The sequence below is a fragment of the Pomacea canaliculata genome, linkage group LG14, assembly GCF_003073045.1.
Source record: "Pomacea canaliculata isolate SZHN2017 linkage group LG14, ASM307304v1, whole genome shotgun sequence".
Lineage (NCBI taxonomy): Eukaryota > Metazoa > Mollusca > Gastropoda > Architaenioglossa > Ampullariidae > Pomacea > Pomacea canaliculata.
Genome location: NC_037603.1, coordinates 16,989,525 through 17,011,248, shown reverse-complemented (window position 1 = coordinate 17,011,248; position 21,724 = coordinate 16,989,525). Strand labels below are relative to the sequence as shown.

At 37.0% G+C, this 21,724-nt stretch overlaps 1 protein-coding gene and 1 long non-coding RNA gene across 4 annotated transcripts in view; both read left to right on the top strand.

The window, feature by feature from the left end:
• Positions 1-21,724, top strand: part of LOC112554850 (myosin-VIIa-like) — a 183,678-nt gene that overhangs the window by 119,212 nt on the left and 42,742 nt on the right. For all 3 annotated transcript variants that reach the window (XR_003097330.1, XM_025222903.1, XM_025222905.1), the window contains exons 31-35: positions 9,882-10,090; positions 11,124-11,293; positions 17,593-17,777; positions 19,497-19,618; positions 20,990-21,150. Coding sequence is in view for 2 of the 3 variants with exons in the window: in XM_025222903.1 (XP_025078688.1) it covers positions 9,882-10,090; positions 11,124-11,293; positions 17,593-17,777; positions 19,497-19,618; positions 20,990-21,150 (847 nt within the window). In the remaining variant the exon portion in view is untranslated. The remainder of the gene's footprint in view (positions 1-9,881; positions 10,091-11,123; positions 11,294-17,592; positions 17,778-19,496; positions 19,619-20,989; positions 21,151-21,724) is intronic.
• On the top strand, positions 6,999-9,873 carry LOC112554852. Its single transcript, XR_003097331.1, has 5 exons — positions 6,999-7,054; positions 7,271-7,349; positions 7,549-7,776; positions 8,092-8,254; positions 8,660-9,873. It is a non-coding gene; the product is annotated as an uncharacterized LOC112554852 (long non-coding RNA).

The window sequence follows — 21,724 nt, the reverse complement described above, 5'->3', positions numbered from 1 at the left end:
CCATTTGCAAAGTTGTGTTTCTTTTCAGATAAGATAAGATAAGATAAGATAAGATAAGATTTTCGCAACAGGAATTATAATTAAGCTTCTTCATCCGTCAATTCCAGTACTGATACATGTGTTGGACTCTTCAATAACCGTACGTATAATTTATATACTCTAAATTAGCATAGTTATTGAGATTTTTGTTCCAGAAATGTCCAAGCTCAGTGCAGAATACTATAAGAGAAGAAAGATTTGAGTCCACATTAGCGCAATAAATGCACAAGTTTTCGAGAGAGAAGTAGAAATCGGGCCCAGCAGTTCTGAACGCTTGCAATTTGATAATTCTTTAGCCGTTAGCGATGCAGAGAATTCGGAGCTGTCAGAATTTCCTCAAATAAATTGCGATTACGAAAGTGTAGGTCACGAACTTTACCATTCGAAAGCAACAGAATTTCGACAGTTCCTTCTGTTTACAGGTATAGTAGCGTTAAAAGGCCATGTTTCTTACAGGCAGTATAATAATTTTGTCTCTTATTTATTGTTTTTTGTGTGTGTGTCTTGCAAGTCCTGGGTAGTCTATGGGTCGTTTTCACTCACGTGATACACACGTTAGCAACGAGGCACTGTCCGCCATCTTCCTTCCCTAACGCTTCGCGTTTCTTCAGCGGCTCTATATCGGCTTGTGTCACGACACCGCTAGCGTCTCTCGAGCACACCAGCGGAGTCGGACAATTGCGTGCTCTTTCACTCAAATAAACAAAACGATTTTGCCTATACGAGTCTGCCTATGTTTATTAATAAAAATAAATAAATAAATAAATAAAAAACCCTATGAAAACACAGTCACTATAACAATGGCTCTTCCTTTCGTCAAACACATTTACCAAGTCCACCGAACTCCTTGCACACTATTAAAACTCACTGTCTTGGCAATGTCTCCTCTAACACAATCACACAAAATCCTGTATCTATTATGTCTCACTATTCAAACTCACTGTCTTGGCAATGGTTCTTCTAACACAATCACATATCTCCACTGAATCTTCTACACATTATGAAGCATACTGTCTTGGCAATGGCTCTTCTAGCACAATCACAAAAATCCACGGAATCTACTATTAAAACTCACTGTCTTGGCAATCACACTTCGACTAACACAACCTCCAAACTAAAATGTACTCGATCTCTTACACACTAGTGAGACACACTGTCTAGCAAATGGCTCTCTACTCTTAAACAAGCGTCCACCTCTCTCCGAATCCTTTTCTCTTCTCCCTATTAAAACACACTGTCCCGGCAGTGGCTTCTCCCTTCAATAAGAAACACAATCCTCCTCCCCTTCATTAAGTGTCCAGTTTCACCTCCTCTCACTCATTGCTTGCTACCCCAATCTCCAGTCACACCTTTTCTTTCTTTCTTCTTTAACATCAAACAAGAACTTTTGCACATTCAAATGCATATTTATTAATTCTTTTCAGAAAACTAGTTAACTAGACAGAACATAACTTAAAAAATCATTACAGGGTAAGAAGAAACATATCAAAATCCCAATCTAAATAACATCACTGATATGGATTACTAAGAAGAACTATTGGTTAGGTAATCTAAAATCCACAAAGAAGCTCTGGCATCAATATTGCTCTGAATTAGCTTCTGAGGAAGCAAACGGCATTTGCATTCAAATGACAATAACATTTGATTCAATTATACATGTTTGAGTAGCCTGTTAATAAGCAAAAATTATTAACAATATTCTGTCAACAGCAAATATTTTGATCAACATCATACAAAGCATGACATCTCCAGCAAAGAACAAATTCTATATTGTTCACAGTTTCACATCAATTTACCAAGTAACTTAACTGATCAGTTGGATATCGTCATGCTATTATAAATAAAGTGCGAAAGAAAAAGAACTACAGTAAGGTAATTGTGCATTTTATATCTGAGAATAACTTCTATGGTAATGTAAACATATGCAGATTGCAAGCATGCATTCTGAAAATAAATGCTGATTTCAAACTAAAAAATTGCACTATAGCTACTCAATAGGCACTATGGATTTATATAAATTTACAATGCAGCAACAAAGTCGAACTATTTTGTCTATGACTGGATTATCATCACCAGGCTTTGTTGCCATCAGGTCAATAGGCACTTTAGACTGCAAAATTCCAAACTTTCTGCGAACAAAGCCTATAACTCTCTCAACATGAATTCGTACAGAGGCTATTTTTCTCGAATTTTCAACTTGTAGTGGGTGAAGTTGCTTTTTCCCATGGGTAAAATCTGGAATTATTAATTTAGCTTGATAAAAAAGAACTTCATCTTCAATGTTGAAACCTCTGTCGGCCATAATTACATCTCCTGGTAACAAGTTGGACAACAAAGAAGTATTTTCAATGATGTGTTTGTCTGAAGCCCTGCCACCAAATGATTCTGAAATGTAGCTAATTGAACCTTGTGGTGCGATCCCAATCAGATATTTGGCAGAATGATATTTTTTATAGTTGGAATAAACTTGGATCTGATTGGTTTGGCCCGAGGGTTTCTGTGCTTCAAGTTCAAAACAGTCAACAATAACAGCAACTTTATCTTTAAAGTTTTCTCTAAAGCACATAGGCATAGACAGTTTCAGAGCTTCTCTTGAAGGCCAGTGCAACAAAAAAGACAACCGTGCTACAAGTACATCAAGAGTTCTATGAAAACTCCTTTGCACAGTTGACACGGATACTTTCAGCTGATACCCTATATCCTGGAATTGGTAGTTCAGTCTGATCTTAATTAAACACAGCAAAATCTCTTGCTCTTTGGACAGTGACTGTGTTTGATTAGACATGTATGGCTCTACCGTTCTGAAAATAAGGTCCATTACTGCCAATGAAGGAAGCCCCGTGTAGAATGGAACTTTAGCTTCATCTTCAACATACACCTGTCTTTCATAAATAGAACAATGTTGTCTGTTTTTAACTGAATCAAGAAGTCTGGTCTCAGAGTCCTGCATGATTGCATCCATATTTAGTCCAGTCAAATCTGTTTGAGTGTTCTGATCATTTGAACATGAATCTTCTATGCCACCATGTAAACTTTCTTCGCAAGCACTTGAGCAACCAAAATCTGTTTGAGTGTTCTGATCATTTGAACATGAATCTTCTATGTCACCATGTAAACTTTCTTTGCAAGCACTTGAGCAACCAAAATCACTTTCACATAATTTTTCTTCCTGGCTTGTCTCACTGCTGATTGATTTTCGCTTCTTGCTTGCAGCATGTAGAGTAGGGACAGATGCATTACTTCTTTTGCGAGACACAAGCCTCAAATACCTGTTTTTCGAAGTCTCAGCTTCTGAGCAAGTACTTGATCGCTCATGTCCCAAGTGTAGAGTGGGAAGCCACGAAGGGCTGTTCCGGAAATTCACATATGCTGGCTTTCCTAGGCACAAGAATAAAACAACCCATGAATTACATCTTTGTGATATTAACTACCAAAAAATAATAATAATCAGCACTGAAACAAAATAAACCAAATACACGTCTAAAAAGAAAAATAATGAAATAGAAATAACATTTTTTATCCTCTCTCTCTATAGCTATAGTTTATTAGTCGTGGTCATGCATAATGAAAGTCTTGTTTTGATGTTCACTCAAATCACGTGAACTGTCACCAACCTACAATGAAGAAAATATTTATCACAATGTGTACAACATGCAGAACAATGTTAAATACTTTAGCAATTTGGAAAGCGTCTGGTTTCTTACCGCCAACAAAGTGTTTCGAACAGATAACTATTTTGTTCCACTTGTCTTCTGTTGTAATATCCTCTCGGTAAAGCAGACGACGTCGTTCTTCTGTAAGTTTTCTTGTTTCGTCGCCTTGGTTCAAAATAATTTTGGGTATCTTATGAAAAGATACATCTAGAGGAACATTTTGTTTACTGCAGGGTTTGTTTCCGCATCCTTTTATACCGCAGACGACCATGATAACCGATCGGTTGCCAGCAAGCTTCCGTAACCACTGCTTTAGTAGGGAAAGAAAAATGGCCGCTGAAGCAGCTCGCAAAAACTGATGACGTCACGTGAAAACCACCCATTGACAACTGATTGTGACTGGAAGTATCAATTCAGACAAATTAACTTTAATGACATTTTCTCTACAACAAATGGTAATGACTGTATAATAGTCAATAATTTATTTTACTGTTATTCTAGATAGCTGGCTGCTGGCATTTAAGGCCAGGTACCGGTCGAAAAATTGTCAAAAATTTTTAATTTTGGCCATTTTGAGATTACTTCATACTGTCAAAGTTCATATTTTGTTCTATTCACTCTCCAAGTGGTTTTTCATAGAACAATCTAGAAATATGTCTATTTTGTCAATGAAAACATCTACTTCTATCCTATTTACTTTTCCCGAGTGCAGAATTAGCGAGAATAGAGAATGTTTGAGACATAGCAACACACCTCGCCACGTGGGCAACTGGGTCACATCATATATCGGTCGAAAGGTCATGACATGAATTTTCAAACAAAGGCTGTGTCAGAACCCATAGAAGGCCCCACGCTATGATACAAGCTCTTTTCTAGACGACACAAAGGGTCGGAAACTTCCTTATATGGACGCATGCGTAACATACTTTGCATATAGCCAATCAGAATTCACTAATGCCGACCTAGACGGGGTCATAGGGCACACGAACACGCTTCGGCTGTGCTCGGGTATCCCGCAATGCATCTGTCATGGCCTCCGGATGTAAACAACTGGCGACAGTAAATCAAAGCTAGTTCTGTGATATTTTCTTTTCTAAGACATTAACGTTGATATTAAATGTTCATTGTGCCTGTCAGACGCTCATTTCTTCTCACAATACCACGTGCGAAAAAATAAAAACCACGTGGACATTCTTAGACCGTCGTAGCAGCTAAAAAAAGTAACTTAGTGAACCGAATTCGGCGGTCGAACTCACCATCAGTCATGTGGTAAGCGAGCTGAAAATAAAGCGAAGTTTTAATTTCTGCTGCAAATCTCGGTAGTAATCACAACTAGATGTGAACGTTTACAAATTTAAGTGAACTTGCAATGCTAGTGATTTAAGTACTTTGTCTGGAATGTAAGGAAACAGAGCTTTACATCATTTGCACAGAAAACAAAGGTTGGATGAGGGTTGGATGGTCTTACTCCAACCAAATGTAACAAACAGAATGTGAAGACAATTATGTATAGCATTCTTAACAAACAGAATGAAAACTGCTATCTAGTCAAGTTTGTAGCCATTCAGTGTCTAGAGAGCACATCATTGTCAGCCCCTTAAAAGGCCATGCAGACAGCTGGTGCTTTTCCCAGAAATCTTTGACAGAAAATAAGATACCCCCTACCACAAAAATCAATCATCTTTAATCCATGTGACTACAGAAGTAATTCATAAAATAATCCTAGCATACAGAGGAACAGAACATGAGCAGCTGCCCAAATTCTGGTGCACAATGATGCATCTCTAGATTTCATGAATAGGTTATTCTTATTCCTATTCGCCCCCAGTGGAGCATAGGGCTGCAAGAATTGGTTATACTCCCCTATAAGCTTTTGAAATAATTCTTTAATTGATGTTCATCCCATCACCCTGCAACTGAAGGCTAATAAAGATGAGAGTGTTTCCTACTAATGCTGCTACTTCAGTAGATGCTCGCAAAAATTGGAAGCAATATGTGACATCATCACTAAATGTTAGATAGCAAAAGACCAAAGATGGCAAAAACCATGAAGCTAGTGGACACTGAACTTCTATATAACTAACTAAACCTATAACTGTGTTGCTCAATGTTTGCAAACACCATTGTTTCTATTACTGTGTACTTCTCTGAAGCCTAGTCAGCAGTTGGGTACACAACACAACCATGTTGACTTTTCTTAAAGTGAACAAAATAATTAATTTTATTAGTAATGTTAAAGTTATACGTAGTAACACATTGAAAGATGGTTATATTTTTCATTCAACAGGTAAATTACATGAAAGGCTTAGATAAAACAAAGTTACTAAGCTTGATATTTCTGCTCGCGCTTTTTCCGTTCATTGTTTTTGTTACAGTTTGTTTTCTTAAAATCCCTATAACTTTATATTGACATGTGATACAGGCCTAAAATTTGAATGAAGTTTTCTTCATACATATGTAAACATTTCAGTGAGAGCTTTTTAAAAAAATATTTAGTGGTTTAGTAGTTACTAAGCTTTCACTTTGTTTTCCTTCGCCTTTTCAGTTTCTTGTTTTAGTAAGCTTGTTTAGTTCAAAAGCTTATAACTTTATATTGGCATGTGATACAGGCCTAAAATTGGGTTGAAGTTTTCTTTATTCATATTTAAACATTTCTATGAGAGCTTTTAAAAAAATATTGAGTAGTTTAGAAGTTACTAAGCTTTCAGTTTTTCTTTCCGCGATTTCTCAGTTTCTTGTTTTGGTTAAAGACTGTTTACTTCAAAAGGATAAAACTTTTTATAGGTGAGAAATATACACCTGTAATTTGGTTGAGCTTTTCTTCATACAAATTTAAACATTTCTATGACAGCTTTTAAAGAAATATTCATTAGTTTGGTAGTTATACCATTTTAAATCAAAATTTCTTAAAATTTAACGAGTGTTTAACAAAAAAATTCATAAAAAATAAACTAAGCCGATTTTGCAAAATCCCCGTCATACGATTGTAGATCTGTCTTAAAGCTAGCTATTTCAAACAAAATTTTGAGTCTACTCACAAAATTGAAAAAGTTTTATGCTTTTAAAATTGTTTGTTTTGGCGCCATTTTGGATTGTTTCCATGGCAACCGATAGTGCGACGAGTGCAGTAAAACCATTTTTTGAAACTTCATTCAAGGGCTAAATAGCTGATACAAAAAAAAAAATCCGCGCTATCCCGTGAAACAAAAAAATTTTTTTTTCGACCGGTGCCTGGCCTTAAAGATAAAAGTGATCACAGGATGTGCAACTGGCCACCACAGTCTGTTGAACCAGATGCAAGCTTCATATAAAGCCAGATTCCTCATGTTCTATGCTTCCAGTTCTCCTGCACAAGTCATTAAGTAAGTGCAATTTATTTTTTGATTCATAATATTCATAATTAATTCTTGTGCAGAAGAAAATTTATGAACTGTTTGAACACTATAACATGTCATTACGGCACAAACAGTGTAACTTTGGTTGTGATTTTGCACTATAAGAGTGAAAGTGACTAAAGTGATTATATTAAAGTGAAATTTACGCTGTGCTTTTGGTCTTGATTTGTGACATCTAATTAGCACCTTTTGCCTTCACGCCTCCAGCGCCCCTTGTCTGGTGTTCATCCTGCCAGCACAGGGACCCCCAACCCCTTGGAAGGTAATTTGAAGTCATTTTGCTCATAATCATTTTAACATTTTGTTTGTTTTTACCCTCGGCCAAGACTTTTGAACAGTGTTTTTGTGAAAGATAACTAGAAGTGCAAAATCCCAGGCTTCTTTTGCCATGGTGAACAAAATTGAAATAAATAAGGATCACCATTTTACATGTTTTCTGCTATTGCGTTTGTTGGTTCCAGGTAAACAAGATAAACTACAGAAAGCTGTACAGCATATACTGTCTCTTCTGGAAGAGATGAAAACTGACGTGAAAGACATGAAAAATAGGCTTGCGCAGATGGAGTGCCAAACCCAAGAAAAGGAGCTGACATCTGCCACAAGGGTTACAGTTTCCCTTAAAATCTTCAGAGGATGTAGAATGTCTCAAGTTGGATTTAAAGACAGATCCAGGAAAACGTGCACGCTTGGTATGTACTCTATTCTGATTTGTTAGGAGTCAAGTGTCTGTGTGCTATTCCCTTTAAAGGTTTTCATAGCATTATATTGTATAATGTCTGCAGTACTAAAAAGTAACAAAAGCATTGTTATGGTGGCATGAATTACAGCTGATAATAAATTTTCTGTAACCACTTTAGCTTGGTTACGAAGAAAAATATGAAACTTCCTTGATGGTTTTCATCCATATTTTGGTCTTATAATACTAGTTCTCATAACATGTATCATGATACTGACCATAGCAAGTTTTATTATAAAAAAGGATGTTTATTTTTGTCTGTTTCCAGGAATGCTATTTGGCGATGAGGGGAGGCTTTAGCTTAAAGCTCGTAGTCAGGGGTATACTGTCTGTGCTATTTTCAGCAGAATTAGCCCGGTGTTACAACTATAATGGCCTGAAGGGAAAGAAGGGGCTGAAGAACCACCCCTTTATTTTAAGAACAGTTCAGGGTAAGGATTTAAATATTTGACTTTGTGTTTTCATGAGTCATTGAGAAAAAATATTTCAGTGTGGTCAAATTACATTGCAAATTTTAAAATATGTACACATGTTTATGCAATGTCTGGTCCTTTTAATCAGCTGGTTAATACTGTGTAGAAAGGGATTAAGATGACAGTTTATGGATAGAGTTCTCCTGCCAATAGAAATTCTAACTGAAATTCAAATGCAGCTCCACTTGTAGTTCCTTTCTGTTTATAACGCTTTAAAATTTTTATGCCACTTTACATATCTTTATAATTTGCTTGTACCTTTCTTTATTTCACCGTATATTCTGGATTTTTAATTTCAGCGACCTACAATTAAATGATTATTTTTATGCAGACTTCATATTCTTATATTTGTTCTATTTTTAGATGCTGCAAGAAAAAGTTATCCTGATGCTACGGAAGTGGAACTGCAAATTCAGATTTCGAGCTGGCTGACTAGGGCGAGAGCGCGAAAATGGGAGAAAGGAAAGACTTTTAAAGCCTGTAAATAATTCTGGGGTTGAGGGTGAATTACAGGAGAATTAAAGCTGTAAAAATTTCAACTGATATTTGTCTGGAAAACTCTGACATAAACCTGTACTGGTCAGTGCTTTACGAATTTGTGTAAATAATCATTTTTTTAATTAACAATTAAATAAACATCAGTAAACAAAAAGTTATATGTTTGTTTTTTGTAACATTTTTGCATTTTTTATGAACGTTTTTGCTGTTTCTTATGCAATCATTGCAAGACACTCATTGTTAATCCATTTATTTTGCATTTATAGGGTTATGTTGATGTATTTGATATTTTTTCCAAATCAGAATATACCAAAATACCTATTGATATCCTTCCTATTACTAATCTAAATCACATATTTTTCCACGCTACCCAACATTAACACATTCACACTCTACACCTGTTTGTACAGTTGTATGCCACTTAGTTCTGACATAGAATTGTCCTTCGCTTCATAGAGCAGTATTGCCTGCTTTGTGGAGCAGAATTATCCTTTGCTGAATGGAACAGAATTTCCTTTGCTGCATGGAGGGCCTTCTTAATGAAAAGTTATGCAAAAACTGTTTCAATCCTGTCACCACTAGGTTAGTTACTGTTCAGAGCAGTAAAGTGTCTAGTTGACTCGAGCAACCTGTTACCACAGATTGAACCTTGCTTCCAGAGCAGAACAGCAACTGGGAGGCTGCTAATTACTCAACACTAAGTTTGATTAGTATTATTACTGTATCACATAGATTTGTCTTGTTTTTTGCTGTTTTCATGAAGTGTAACTTTGTCTTGCCGTGATGTAGCCTTCATTGCTGAAATGGCCTAAAATGCAACAAACTGCCTCTGTCTTGCAAACTAGTCAGGTGATTTCAGTAATCATTGCATGGATAGGTGGATAAGCTAGCATTCTGTTCATTGGTCAGAGTTTTACCAATGGAATTGAAGAGAGGGGATATTCATATAGAGGTGATATTCATATAGTTAAGGCTGTCTGGTGAAGAAGAAATTTTTGTACAAAATTGATATTTTGCCCACAGATATTTAATCACATACCTACAAAGTAATGCTTCTCCTTTTATCTGTTGTCACATCATTTCACAGGTAAAGGAAGATGTTGTGAGCTATGCAAAATACAAGTGGCCCCTGCTGTTTTCACGTTTCTATGAAGCTTACAAGTTTTCTGGACCCAGTCTTCCCAAAAATGATGTCATTATTGCAGTAAACTGGACAGGAGTATATGTGGTTGATGACCAAGAACAAGTTCTTCTGGAACTGTCCTTTCCAGAAATCACGGCAGTGTCAAGTAGTCGGTACGTTTTAAAAAATAGTAGGTGTAATGGACATCTCACGCTGTTTGTAACAGCAGGGAGCAATCTTTTTTTTTTTTTAGTGAATTTAGTGTGGGTGAACAATCAACGTGAATTTGATCATGATCCAGTTTAGTCTTGTGCATGCTCAGTATAACAGTCAAAAACAAAAAGTGTTTGAATCCACAAAACAATGTATTCAATTGCAACATATACTATGACAAATATCAATATTGAACAGTAGAAAATTTGCAGTGCACCTGCAAGACCTGCCCATTGTCAGCACAACTCCACAATTTTAGAGGCCTGGGAGGGTATTTATTGTCAGTTTCTATGGGCTTTTTTAATCATGTGTCAGAGACGATGATTAAGTTCTCACCACAAAGGGATGGTCAATGCATGGCTGCAGGAGGGTGTAGTTCTTTGAGAAATTGGCTACCGATTGGGAGTTGCTCACTCTGTCATTCAAACTCTATGAGACTGCTACAGTGCAATGGGAAGTGCTATCATATCACCTGGGGTTGTTGTTTTTCACCCTTTTAATGTAGTGAACCCTTCTTTTGCCATAATTGTTGCTGGCAACAACCAACCATGCGTTCTTACCTTTTAAAGTGTGAACCCTCTCTAGTTTGTACTTGGGATTGGCACCTTCTACAATTGAGCATTTTTGCATATATACTCTGCACATCAGTGGGTCAGACACTAGTTAACCCTTTGAATACCTTGTATAAATTTATGATTTATCAGCAGCTATGACATTTTAAAAAAAGGTGTCAATTTGCACTTACAGGTTTAAAGTTTAAATTAATCTAAAGCCTTTACTGGTGGCCCACTTTAGGGGCTACATTACTGTTTCATGTCTCTGTTACCATCTTTCGGGTGTTTAGGAGATAACTTCTTTTAGACTCAAGTTGTATCGAGAAAAGAGATGGTGTGATATCTTCTCATACTGCTTTGTGTACTATATGTGCATTTAATTAACTTCAGGAGTTTAAAATAACTGCAAGAAAATTTAGTTTGTGTCAATTTCTTACAGAACAGGAAAAATGCATGGACAAAGCTTTACGCTGGCAACTGTAAAAGGAGATGAGTATACATTCACTTCTCCAAATGCAGAAGACATCCGTGACTTAGTTGTCACTTTCCTGGAAGGTTTGAAGAAACGTTCAAAATTTGTCATTGCTATTCAGGACTACTCCTCTCAAGGTGAAGAATGCTTTGTGGCATTGCTGTTGATTTCTTTTCATTAATTACTCCTGTTAATTTTTCTCTTACAATAATATAAGCTTTAGGATCATATTTAACAAAGTTTAGTGGTGAGCATGTGAAGTTTTTCACAGTATATGAGACATGCAGTGAATTTTTAACTAGGTGATAATGTCACCAACAGTATATACATTATGAGTGAACATTTGGATGAAGTTTTCAGTTATGTGTCTGATTTGATGAACAAAAATTTAATTCTGATTCAGCAAAATAAGCATTTTAAAGATCTGTCTGTATTCTGGTAGGTGAATATATTCTGTAAATTTCAACACCTGAAACAGTCATTAATTTTTTTTAAATCTAATTGCAAAGTTGGCTATTTGAATCTATAGTCCTATAGTCCCACATGATAATAATGTCACAGCCAGTGGTGTCTGTGCTGTCCCAATAAGCATTGCAATGATCCAAGAATTTTACCTAAGACTTTGCAGTATGGATACCCCTGTCTGTCTCTCTTAGCTGTTACCTTGTGTTCAAAAGCAGAAAACAAGCAAGGGAAGATTGGAGGAAAGAATTAAATTGGTTTTAAAAAAGCAGAAAGAAGAGGGCAAGTGAGGACCTACTTTCACCTGCAGAAGTGTTTGTAGTAGTGCTAGCAGAGGGTCAGCTTCCTGCAGTACCAGTGTAAAAGAGGCTGATGCTGCTAATGATGATGATGATGGTAAGCCAACAATGATGATGATGAAAATGTTGATGAGTGGACTGATGTTTTCCAACAACAGGACAGGAATATGGTACCAATACCAACCATTTCTTCCACATGGATTATCAAATAGGGCAGCTGCAGTCATCAGCACAACAACATTGGTGGACTATGGCATATATGGCACTATAGCTTGGAAGACTGCATCACTATTGTCGATCATCACAAAGTATTGAGGGCTCAACAACAAGTTGAGAAGGGCTATCAGAGAAACTCCTATAAACAATGAAGAAGAAATCGTGGCACAATTTTATGATGGGCACAAGACATGACACTGGCGAGAGAAAAGGGGAGACAAGTGGTGTAGTATAAAGAAAATTGAAGAACACCATGAAATAATTCGGAACTTTCTATCTGTGCCATTTAACATTGGAACAAGGCTGGTTGAGGCTGTAATTGAAGAAAGGGGAATTACAGACAAGATCATGGTAGTGGGAGCCAACAGCACAGCTGTAAACTCTGGGCACCACGGTGGGGCAATACATCACTTAAAGCTTCACACTTCTTGCCCTTTGCAGTGATTCATTTGCTCTTTACACTTGACCAAGCTTCCATTTCGCCAACACTACAAAACACTCATTGGTCCAGCTGAAGGGCCCACACTGTAGAAAGGACCATTTGGAAATGCATTGGCTAATCATGCATCATTGTCAGTTTCTGCAGATCCTCTTTCAGAAATCAAAGAAAACTTAGTAATGACGAAGCCTCCCTGTACAAAATGATCACAGCTATTAGAAAGGGAAGCATCAGTGACGATTTACTGCAAAAAAAGCCTGGGCCCATGTCGATGGCCAGATGATTTGCAACTTCTAGCAGTATATGGCAGCTGTATGTGGCAGCAGTGCAACTAAGTAATGAACTGTATTCCCTGTCACACTTCATTGTCTGCTTGTTGTGGATCTACATGGTTTAGCATCAAGTGTTGCCCAAGATGCACTGACGGACCATTAACTTGTTTTAAAAAAAATTAACCAACAGAGTTTGTTATCACTGACTTGCAGGATTATAACATGGCTCGTAGTGCAACGGAACGCATACCAGGCCCATCAGGAAAATGTACTTCTGTTGATACTTGGAGACAACGATGAAGTCAATAGTAAGGGAGCAGTGGACATAATAAAGACCATTCGCCAAGCAGCTGGTGGGTCTCAACAGCAAGTCAAAGAATTTCGACCACAAACTAAAGGAGAATGCTCAAACATTGCAAAACTTACTGCCATCAATGGAGGAACTCACATTGGAAGCACCTCTCAGATGAAGAACTCCAGCAGCTTTTCACTCAGCCCTTCATCAGTCAGATACCTTGCCACTCTCAGGGAGTCAAACTTTGTACAGTGGTACCTCGACATATGAGTGCCCTAACATACGAGTGTTTTGAGATACGAGCCGCCCAGCGAGCGATATTTTGCTTCGAGATGAGAGCAAGATTTGAGATACGAGGAATCGCACACTACACCGCTGCACACGACTCCAACATACATGCATTGTATGTTAGTGTCGTGTGCAGCGTCTAACAGTTTCTCCCACCTCAGACTAGACCTCAGTCTGTGTGCTTGTTTCCATCGTTTTCGAAGCATTTTTGATAAGTTGGTTTCGCGTTTTTTGCTTTTTGTACATTTACAAAACATTATCACATTTATTTGTATAACCATGGGTCCGAAGAAGAAGAAGATGATGTCTATTGAATTAAAGCGTGAAATCATAGAAAAACGTGAGCAAGATGTGCGAGTAATTGACTTGGTGAGGACGTACGGGCGTAGCACATCAATGATATGTACTGTGCTTAAACAGAAGGAGTTGATAAAGGTCATGCATCAGAGTTGTTCAACGAAACTTGCCTAACTCATTTCCGCAATATCCTGAAAGGGAGGAAGAAACAAACCTCCTTGGGCAATTTTTTTAAACGATCTGCAGGTGAAAATGAGCAAAGCGTGACGAAAAAAGCGAAGACCAGTGACGAAAATTAAGCACTTCCGTAAGAACTTCACTTTTTCTTTCATTGTGTTTTTATAGAATATGCATTTGTTATTTATAAATAAATGGTTCTTCTTGTAAATACATTTTTCTTATTCAAAAACACTTAACAAAAACAACTGAGGTGGTGTTTTGGGAGCTGGAACGGATTAATGGCATTTCAATTAATTTCAAATGGGGAAAATTGCTTTGAGGTACGAGCAATTTGACATACGAGCAAGGTTACGGAACGAGTTAAACTCGTATGTCGAGGTACCACTGTATCAAGACAGTGAATGAAAATCAGTCTATGGGATAGATGCAAGGGATGGTTACATTTGAGCTGTCATCAAGTCAAGAGACTTTATGCCATCATTTAAGACTTTCATTTATTGCATGACAAGAAATAAGAACTGGTGCCTGTACTGCTTATAATTATCATCTGACAGTGCAAGTCTTATCAGAAACTGATCTCCTACAGTTATTTAATGTAGAACTTTTTACAGAAAAGGAAACATTTAGTTTAAAAAACATGATTTTTGCATTTTTGGGACAGAAAAAGGGAGGTGTTCTGCTCATTGCAGATTTTTTTTTTTTTTTTTTTTTTTTTTGCTTTACTTTTTTGAAATCAGCATAGCTGATTTTACAAAACCCCAAATGTACCTGTTGATCCATTACAATTCATTGGATGATGCTACACCCTTTAGTCCAGGCCAGAACTTCCCAGTAGAGATATAGTTTCTTTGCTGAAGTGATAGCCTCACGAACACCTCCATAGCTTGCATGAGGACCAATACTAGTTGATTGTGACCTTTTGTTGTCTGTGAGGCAGTGTCTGTGTCTGTGATCGAAAGGGAGTGTGGAAGAGAAAGCAAGTCAGGAAGAGGGTTAGTGTGTATGTATAGGACAGGCCTAATCTTTCTTTTATTCTGTCTCTTTCATTGCCATCATATTCAGAATCCATTCTCACTTAGCCATTAAACATATTCTTATATGATTTGTCCAGCATAATGAGTTGCTGCTCTTTCTGCCAATACCGGTGACAACTGAAGCACAATTTGACAAACATCTATGTGTAAATGAATATGTCAATGAATATCTGTATGTTTCTTTCAGAATGTGAGTCTATATGCACTTGCCTATGTACAAGTGAGAGTCAAACAGCAGAAAAGGGCTAAATAAAAAATAAGCTATAGAGGTCTTTTTCAGAAGAAACCATAAAATTGAATTAGCCTAATAGTTTGCAGATAAGTAATGAAACAGTGCATTGCAAACTGTCAAAATGCAGGACCTTTTTAGACCCCCAAAACTCTCCTTGAACCTTGTGTTAGTTATCTCTTTGCCTTAGTTCATTATCAACAGTCACAAAGTTTCTCATTCAGCAATTGTGATTTAAAATGCTTAAAATAATTGAACATCATGTTTTATTCTCAAACATACAAAAAAATAAGCTTTTGACTTTAAAAATAAGTGCAGTTTTTTGTAACTTTAGAGACATAATGGGAAGGAAGAGAGCATCTCTCAAACTTAAACTGATAAGTAGACCTGTTATCAATTTCACGGTAGATCTTGCAATCAGTAACTGCTGATGCAGACTTTACTATCAACACTACATTTTATAAATTACTAAATTTTTGGTACTGCATTCTGCACTATTTTTTATGTTATATTTCTCTATTTGTTTTCAACAAAACGAAAAGAGCTGCCTTTCCATTAATTAAAATGATAATGGAGTGAGAGATGCCTTTATTCAACTGTTGTTGCTGTTAAATAGCAACCACATTTAACTGATGTATGTTATCAATATTTTGACCAAGCTACATATAAAAAAAAGTCTTAAGGGCTTTGAGACTATTCTTTGTTAGCATCGCTGTCATGAGATAACTAGGAATAGGGCTATAATGTTGGTGCTGCACTTCTGCTTCCTGTGTGATTTGGGCGAATGCACTGTTAAAAAGGCTATCATAAGGTGGAATAGGTAACTATAGGAATGGGCTAGCTGTGAAGGTTGCATTACATAGGTGAACAGCGGTTGTCCTTTTGTCCATGCGTCAGGATGGACAACAGACAAAAATGTCTCACTGCTGTTTATCTCCCCAGGAATCACTGACAGCTTACATCAGAATATATCTAGGCCAAGTGTTAATTCAGAATGTGGAACTGCAGTTTTCGCTACAGATCTCTCACAAAAGGAGAGACCAGCAATCACCAAAGGCCAAAATAAGTCCATTACTTGTAAAGCTACAGCATACCTATCACAGGACAACAATGCTTATTGTTATTGCAACCAACTGGACGCAAGTGGTTGTTGGAAGTGAGTGTGTAGTTGGCTTGACCAATCATGAGGGAGGATGATCCTTGCGGATAGGGATTTAACATTGTGATCAGCAAGGAATCGTCTTCGCACTGGATTCTCAAGGAGGAAGGTTGTAACAGAGGTCTGTTCAAGTCTGTTCATATTCTTTGCTGAGTCTTTGGAATCGTGACTACTCCAGCACAGCCATCTCAAAGGTGTGTAAAGACCTGCTCTATCAGAGTGCTCAAGGCTTCACCACCAGTAGCTGTTTAGCTGTTTGGTCACAAACAGCAGAGACTTGAGGCTGGTAGACAAGCGTTGGTCCCTTATTAGGAACTGTTAAGTTTAAGAATGCAGTTTGGCCTAGAGTCAATAGAAGAGACATGTGGTGGCACATGGCTGTGCCCAGAGTCTCGATGCTCATGAAAGAGGCAACAACGATCGATATGATATCAATGGATTCCCAAATGTCAAGAACATCGGAGGGCTCTCCACATGGCAAGAGACATCTGTGTGTAGAGATAAGTGGCGAGTGTGTGTCAAACGCATGAAGTGTGTTGTGTATAGTAGTTAAGGTAGTGACTCATGATAACTGGATTAGCATTAAGGAATTTTAGTGGGACTCCTAGAAAACAGCCATCGGTGGACTTCTGAAGTTGTTGTATCATTTGTAAATTAATGTGTAAAAGCTCTTAAATATTAATTATTTGCTCGATACACTAAATTGCCTTGATTTTGTTGTTGGGTACATACACTGGAGGCTCGGAGTCAGATTGGGTCCTTACTAGCAATTTAGTCTAAGTTTTTTGCATACATAAATATGTCAGCATGAGATGGCAGAGGTATTGAGAGTGTAATCAGCCCGAGGTAGTGGCAGTCATGATCCTCAGTACTACTTCACATTCATTCCCCAAGGTTCACGACAATATCAATAACTGTGAAAGTGTACTATAATTGTGATAGTGTAGTAACTATTAGTGAGTTGCTTTGATTTATTTACCGATCAAAATAAACCCCAGGTGAATTTATGGAGATTGTTCCACAGAATATGGACAATATAATGGTCACCGAAAAAAGTCTTATGAAAATAGCTTTTAAATGCTCACAGCAGCTTGATAGCACACAGCTTCTTAGTCTTGATCAGGTTTGTTTGCTTCAGGTAAGGGCAAGTCACTCTCACTTACATCAAACCTTAGATTTGTGTGTAGGATGTGGAGAGAGCCATTAAAGCTTTGCTTGTAGCAGTGCATTTTTCATTAGCACAGCAAGTAATGTTGTTTATTGCAGATGGATCAAATTTCCTGACTTTCCATAAGGGCGACCTTATTGTTTTGGACCAGTTCAATGGTGAGATGGCAATGAATTCTGGGTGGTGCTCTGGTGAAAATATTCGAACTGCTCAAAAGGGTGACTTTCCTGCTGAATGTGTCTATGTCCTTCCTACAATCACAAGACCCCCAGAAGAAATTTTGGTATGTAAGGTATTTGAGAGCAGTATTTTTATGATATATTTAGTATTTGTTCTTTAGTTTGAGAAGACTGACATTTTATTTTATATATATGTTTGCATTAAAATTTTCCAATCTTCCCATATTACCTTAATGAGCAAACAAGTTAGGTCTGATATTCTTCTATGTTTAGTTTTATGCCATCCTTCTCTGTCTTTCTGACTGCCCACTTCCATGCCATGGTGTATGGTGGGAGGAAGGTAGCACTTAATAGACAAGATGGGACACAACTATGCCATGTATTTCTTTTTATGAGGTGAACCCCATTCATTTTGTCCTGAGTGCCAAGGTCTGTCTACTGTTGTATATGTTTTAACTCTTTCCCAGTGTTTTGTGTCCTCACCGTAATGTACACAGGGTAGTGTCACAAAACATATATCAGCAAATAAATAGGGGAAGAAACTGTTGGTATCTTTAGGAATTGTTCTACTATGAATTTCTTATGCCAGTTTGTCTATTTGACTTGATTGTATACTCCAACATGCCAAATTAAATAACTGATATTGTCTCAAATGGAGACCCAGACAGACATGGAGGAGATCAGTCCACAGAGAGGCAGAGACAGCTAGCATGATATGGTCCCAACTGGAAAGGGATGCCCAGAACCGAGTCCGATGGCGGGGTGTGGTTGCGGCCCTATGCTCCACTGGGGCGCAAATAAAAACAAGAAGAAGATTGTCTCAAATGTGACTCTTGACCAACTGACTCATTGTCATCATTCCATAATGCTAGTCCTTTTTCACACCCTTCCTTTTGTAATATCATGTTAAGCTCATCTCTTGTTCTTGCTATTTGGTTCCCCTTTGTCTTTTCTGTGTTTGATTTTATTCTTCGTTTAGTACCGTTGTTGATTCTTTTATAGTTCATATGCTATTTGTTTGTTTTCCTGTCCCTCGTATGCTGTCCATGTTTCATTCTTGTTCTTAAGCACTAACAGCATGCTCTCTAGGAGTGTGAGTATGCGCTTTACAAATTTTGCATTTATTATTATTATTGTCTACTTTCAAATATAGCAAAATATTTCTTCTCCTTAAGGGAGTAATTGTTAATCCCTGAAGAAGTCAACAGTTTCTCCCCTTTATATCTTCATTTATCTAAGCACAGTGTGATGTGTTCTGTGACACTCCCCTGTCCATATTACCAAATACAAAACACACTGTAGCTGTGAAGACATTTTGCTGCTGCAAAATCAAATTGTATAGAGAATTAAAGTTTTAGCTTTGTGGTAACTCTTGGCCACAACACTATTTTTTGACATATTACCTACATTTTTATTTTATCCTGATTCCTTATGTTTGATTTATATTTTTAGTGGTGGTATTGTGTCATTTAGGGGTCTTGTTTTTACCCTTTTAAGATAGAGTAGCCTTCTCTCCCTGTACTATTCTTAGTTTCTGCCATGGCATAAAACTCAATTAGCCAAGCAACCTTTGAAAACTCCCTGAGCTTCCCTATTAGAGGGAGTTATTGGCATCCTAACTAAACAATCACAACTTCTTATTTTCATCAGCTCATTTTATAAATCATTTACTTAGTTTTCTACAGTGTTTCAAAACTAGAAAATTTTTCAGTATTTTAGTAATTATTCCTTAAGAATTGTATGTGACCTGTAAAAATATTAATGCTTATAGATGTTTATTTTTTTAATATATTACACCAGCTAATAAATAATCTTTGTTACAGAACTTATTTGTACATTCTGGACAAAGTTCAGAACATATTCTACTTCCAACTCAGGAAGAAATTTCTGTAAAAGTGGATGAAACAGCTCATACATTAGAAAGTTTTGCCATGGACCATTTCAGGTATACATATAGTGTATACTTGCATTACTGAATGCCTGTAGTTCTTTCTTTCGTGCACTTATGTACTGGTAAATGGGACTTGTTTAAAATTATTTCTGTTGTGATTCCAGGTATTCTCATTTTCTCAATGCAGGAAAGCTCACAAGCCTGAATCAAATTTCTTGCGCTTATCTCCAAAATCTATTTATCATCTTATCATCTTATAAATAAGATAGTGTGTAATGATGATCTGTAAATGCTTGTGGTTCTGTGTGAAACCTATATAAATCCTCGCTGCTTGATTTTCACCAAATTTGGTAGGGATATTCTTTTCTTTTATAGAAAAGTTGTTGGTTATGTTTGATTATTATGTGTTACTCTGAAGTGTGCTTATTATATTTCATGTTTTTAAAATCTGTTCTAAGAATTTTCAACAGAAAACGAAAAATATGTGCAGCGCAAAACGTGACATACCTCTTTTGCACAAACATCCATGTTTTTCTGATTATTTTAACCCTTTTGCGACCTAATGACTTCAAGTGTATATAGAATGAATGAGAATGTCAGAGGGGAAAGGGCTAACCATGACACGAAGTATTTGGTGAACATGGTTCAGCAGTAGATTTTGGGGGGAACAAGGTAGAAAATTTACTTAGGCCGGGAAGACCGAAGGAAGAAGACGTGCCTGATGTCACGTCACGGGTGTTTCTACAACATACTCGCACCAGACAGTTGCGTGTTCTTTCAACATACAAAAAACGATTGCGTGAGGCTGCCAAAATCATGTTCATTTCATTATCGAGTGGCTCAGGACTTCACAGACTAAGAAACAAATACTGTACTAAGAAACAAATACTGTACTGTACACTATACTACTATTCCAAACCATATTCTCCAATTCACACCTCTTTCTTTCATATGTTAGTGCTGCCAACTTTGAAACATAGGCATGAACTGGTCCATGACATTAATGAGCTTTTACTCAAGGGATGCACATACAAAATCTTATATAACTGTTATTTATGGACTGAGTCCACTGTGGCTAATTCACAGTCATAAGATGTTTAGAAATATTTTGTTGTATCTTTGTGAGCAAGGCCTAATAATTTAAGGGTGTCGGAATTAAAAGATAGTAATTTGAACTTTCCAAATAGATATTAATGCATGAAGCTTACTTTTTGTTTTACTCATACTTTACTGCATTCTGGTAGAAATAGGTAGCAGTAACTGCTTATTGACTGATTAAAGCCAAGATTTGAATTACTGTAGATGAATTTTAAGAGGTTTTATTAGAAGGGAAAAAACCACAATAAATTATTCTTGCCAACAATAACTGAGGGATCAAAATTAAATTTAAAGAAAGATACTGAGATTTTTGTTGTTGTTAAACAGGTTGCCTCCAAAAAGAACACTGACTGGTACACTAAAAACTCCACGACGAAAGCACTCAGATGAGTTGTGGCATTACTCTAAAGAACCCATAAAGCAACCTCTGCTAAAAAAACTGGCTGGCAAGGAAGAGCTTAGCACAGATGCATGCTCATGTTTTCTTTGTATCCTTGAACAATTTGCTTAATTGGGTATGTTCTATTTTTATAAGTATTATTTTTTTTCCTATGCCAGTTATGTTTCTGACATAAGTATGTGGTGATGGGAAAATATGCATGTCGTATCCCAAGAAGTATCAAAAGAAAATGTACAATATACATACATCTTTATTGTCTATGTCTGGTCCTAACAGAGATAGAAATTTTCCTTTGTTGCTGAACCATATGATTGTATAATCCATTCACTATGATTTCATCTTGAGATGATTTGAAAATGAAGTCAAGTTCTGTTCTTGGTTCTTTGTTGCTACAAGGACATCATCTTCATTTGAGCTTGTGGCCATGCTGGCATCCCAGGCAATGTTTGAGCAGAGCATGTCACATGCCATTCTCCTGGTTAATTTGCAGTCACTAGTGTCATCTGATTGTGTCTATCTTAACATCCTATATTCAGTCTCTCTGGCAATGACACTGGGACATTCTGGGCCAGGATAAGCTGCATGCCATCCTTGCCTGTCTTTCTGACCATCCACTTCCAGGCCATTCTGTGCAACAGGAGAAAGTAATGAGTTTAACCCCC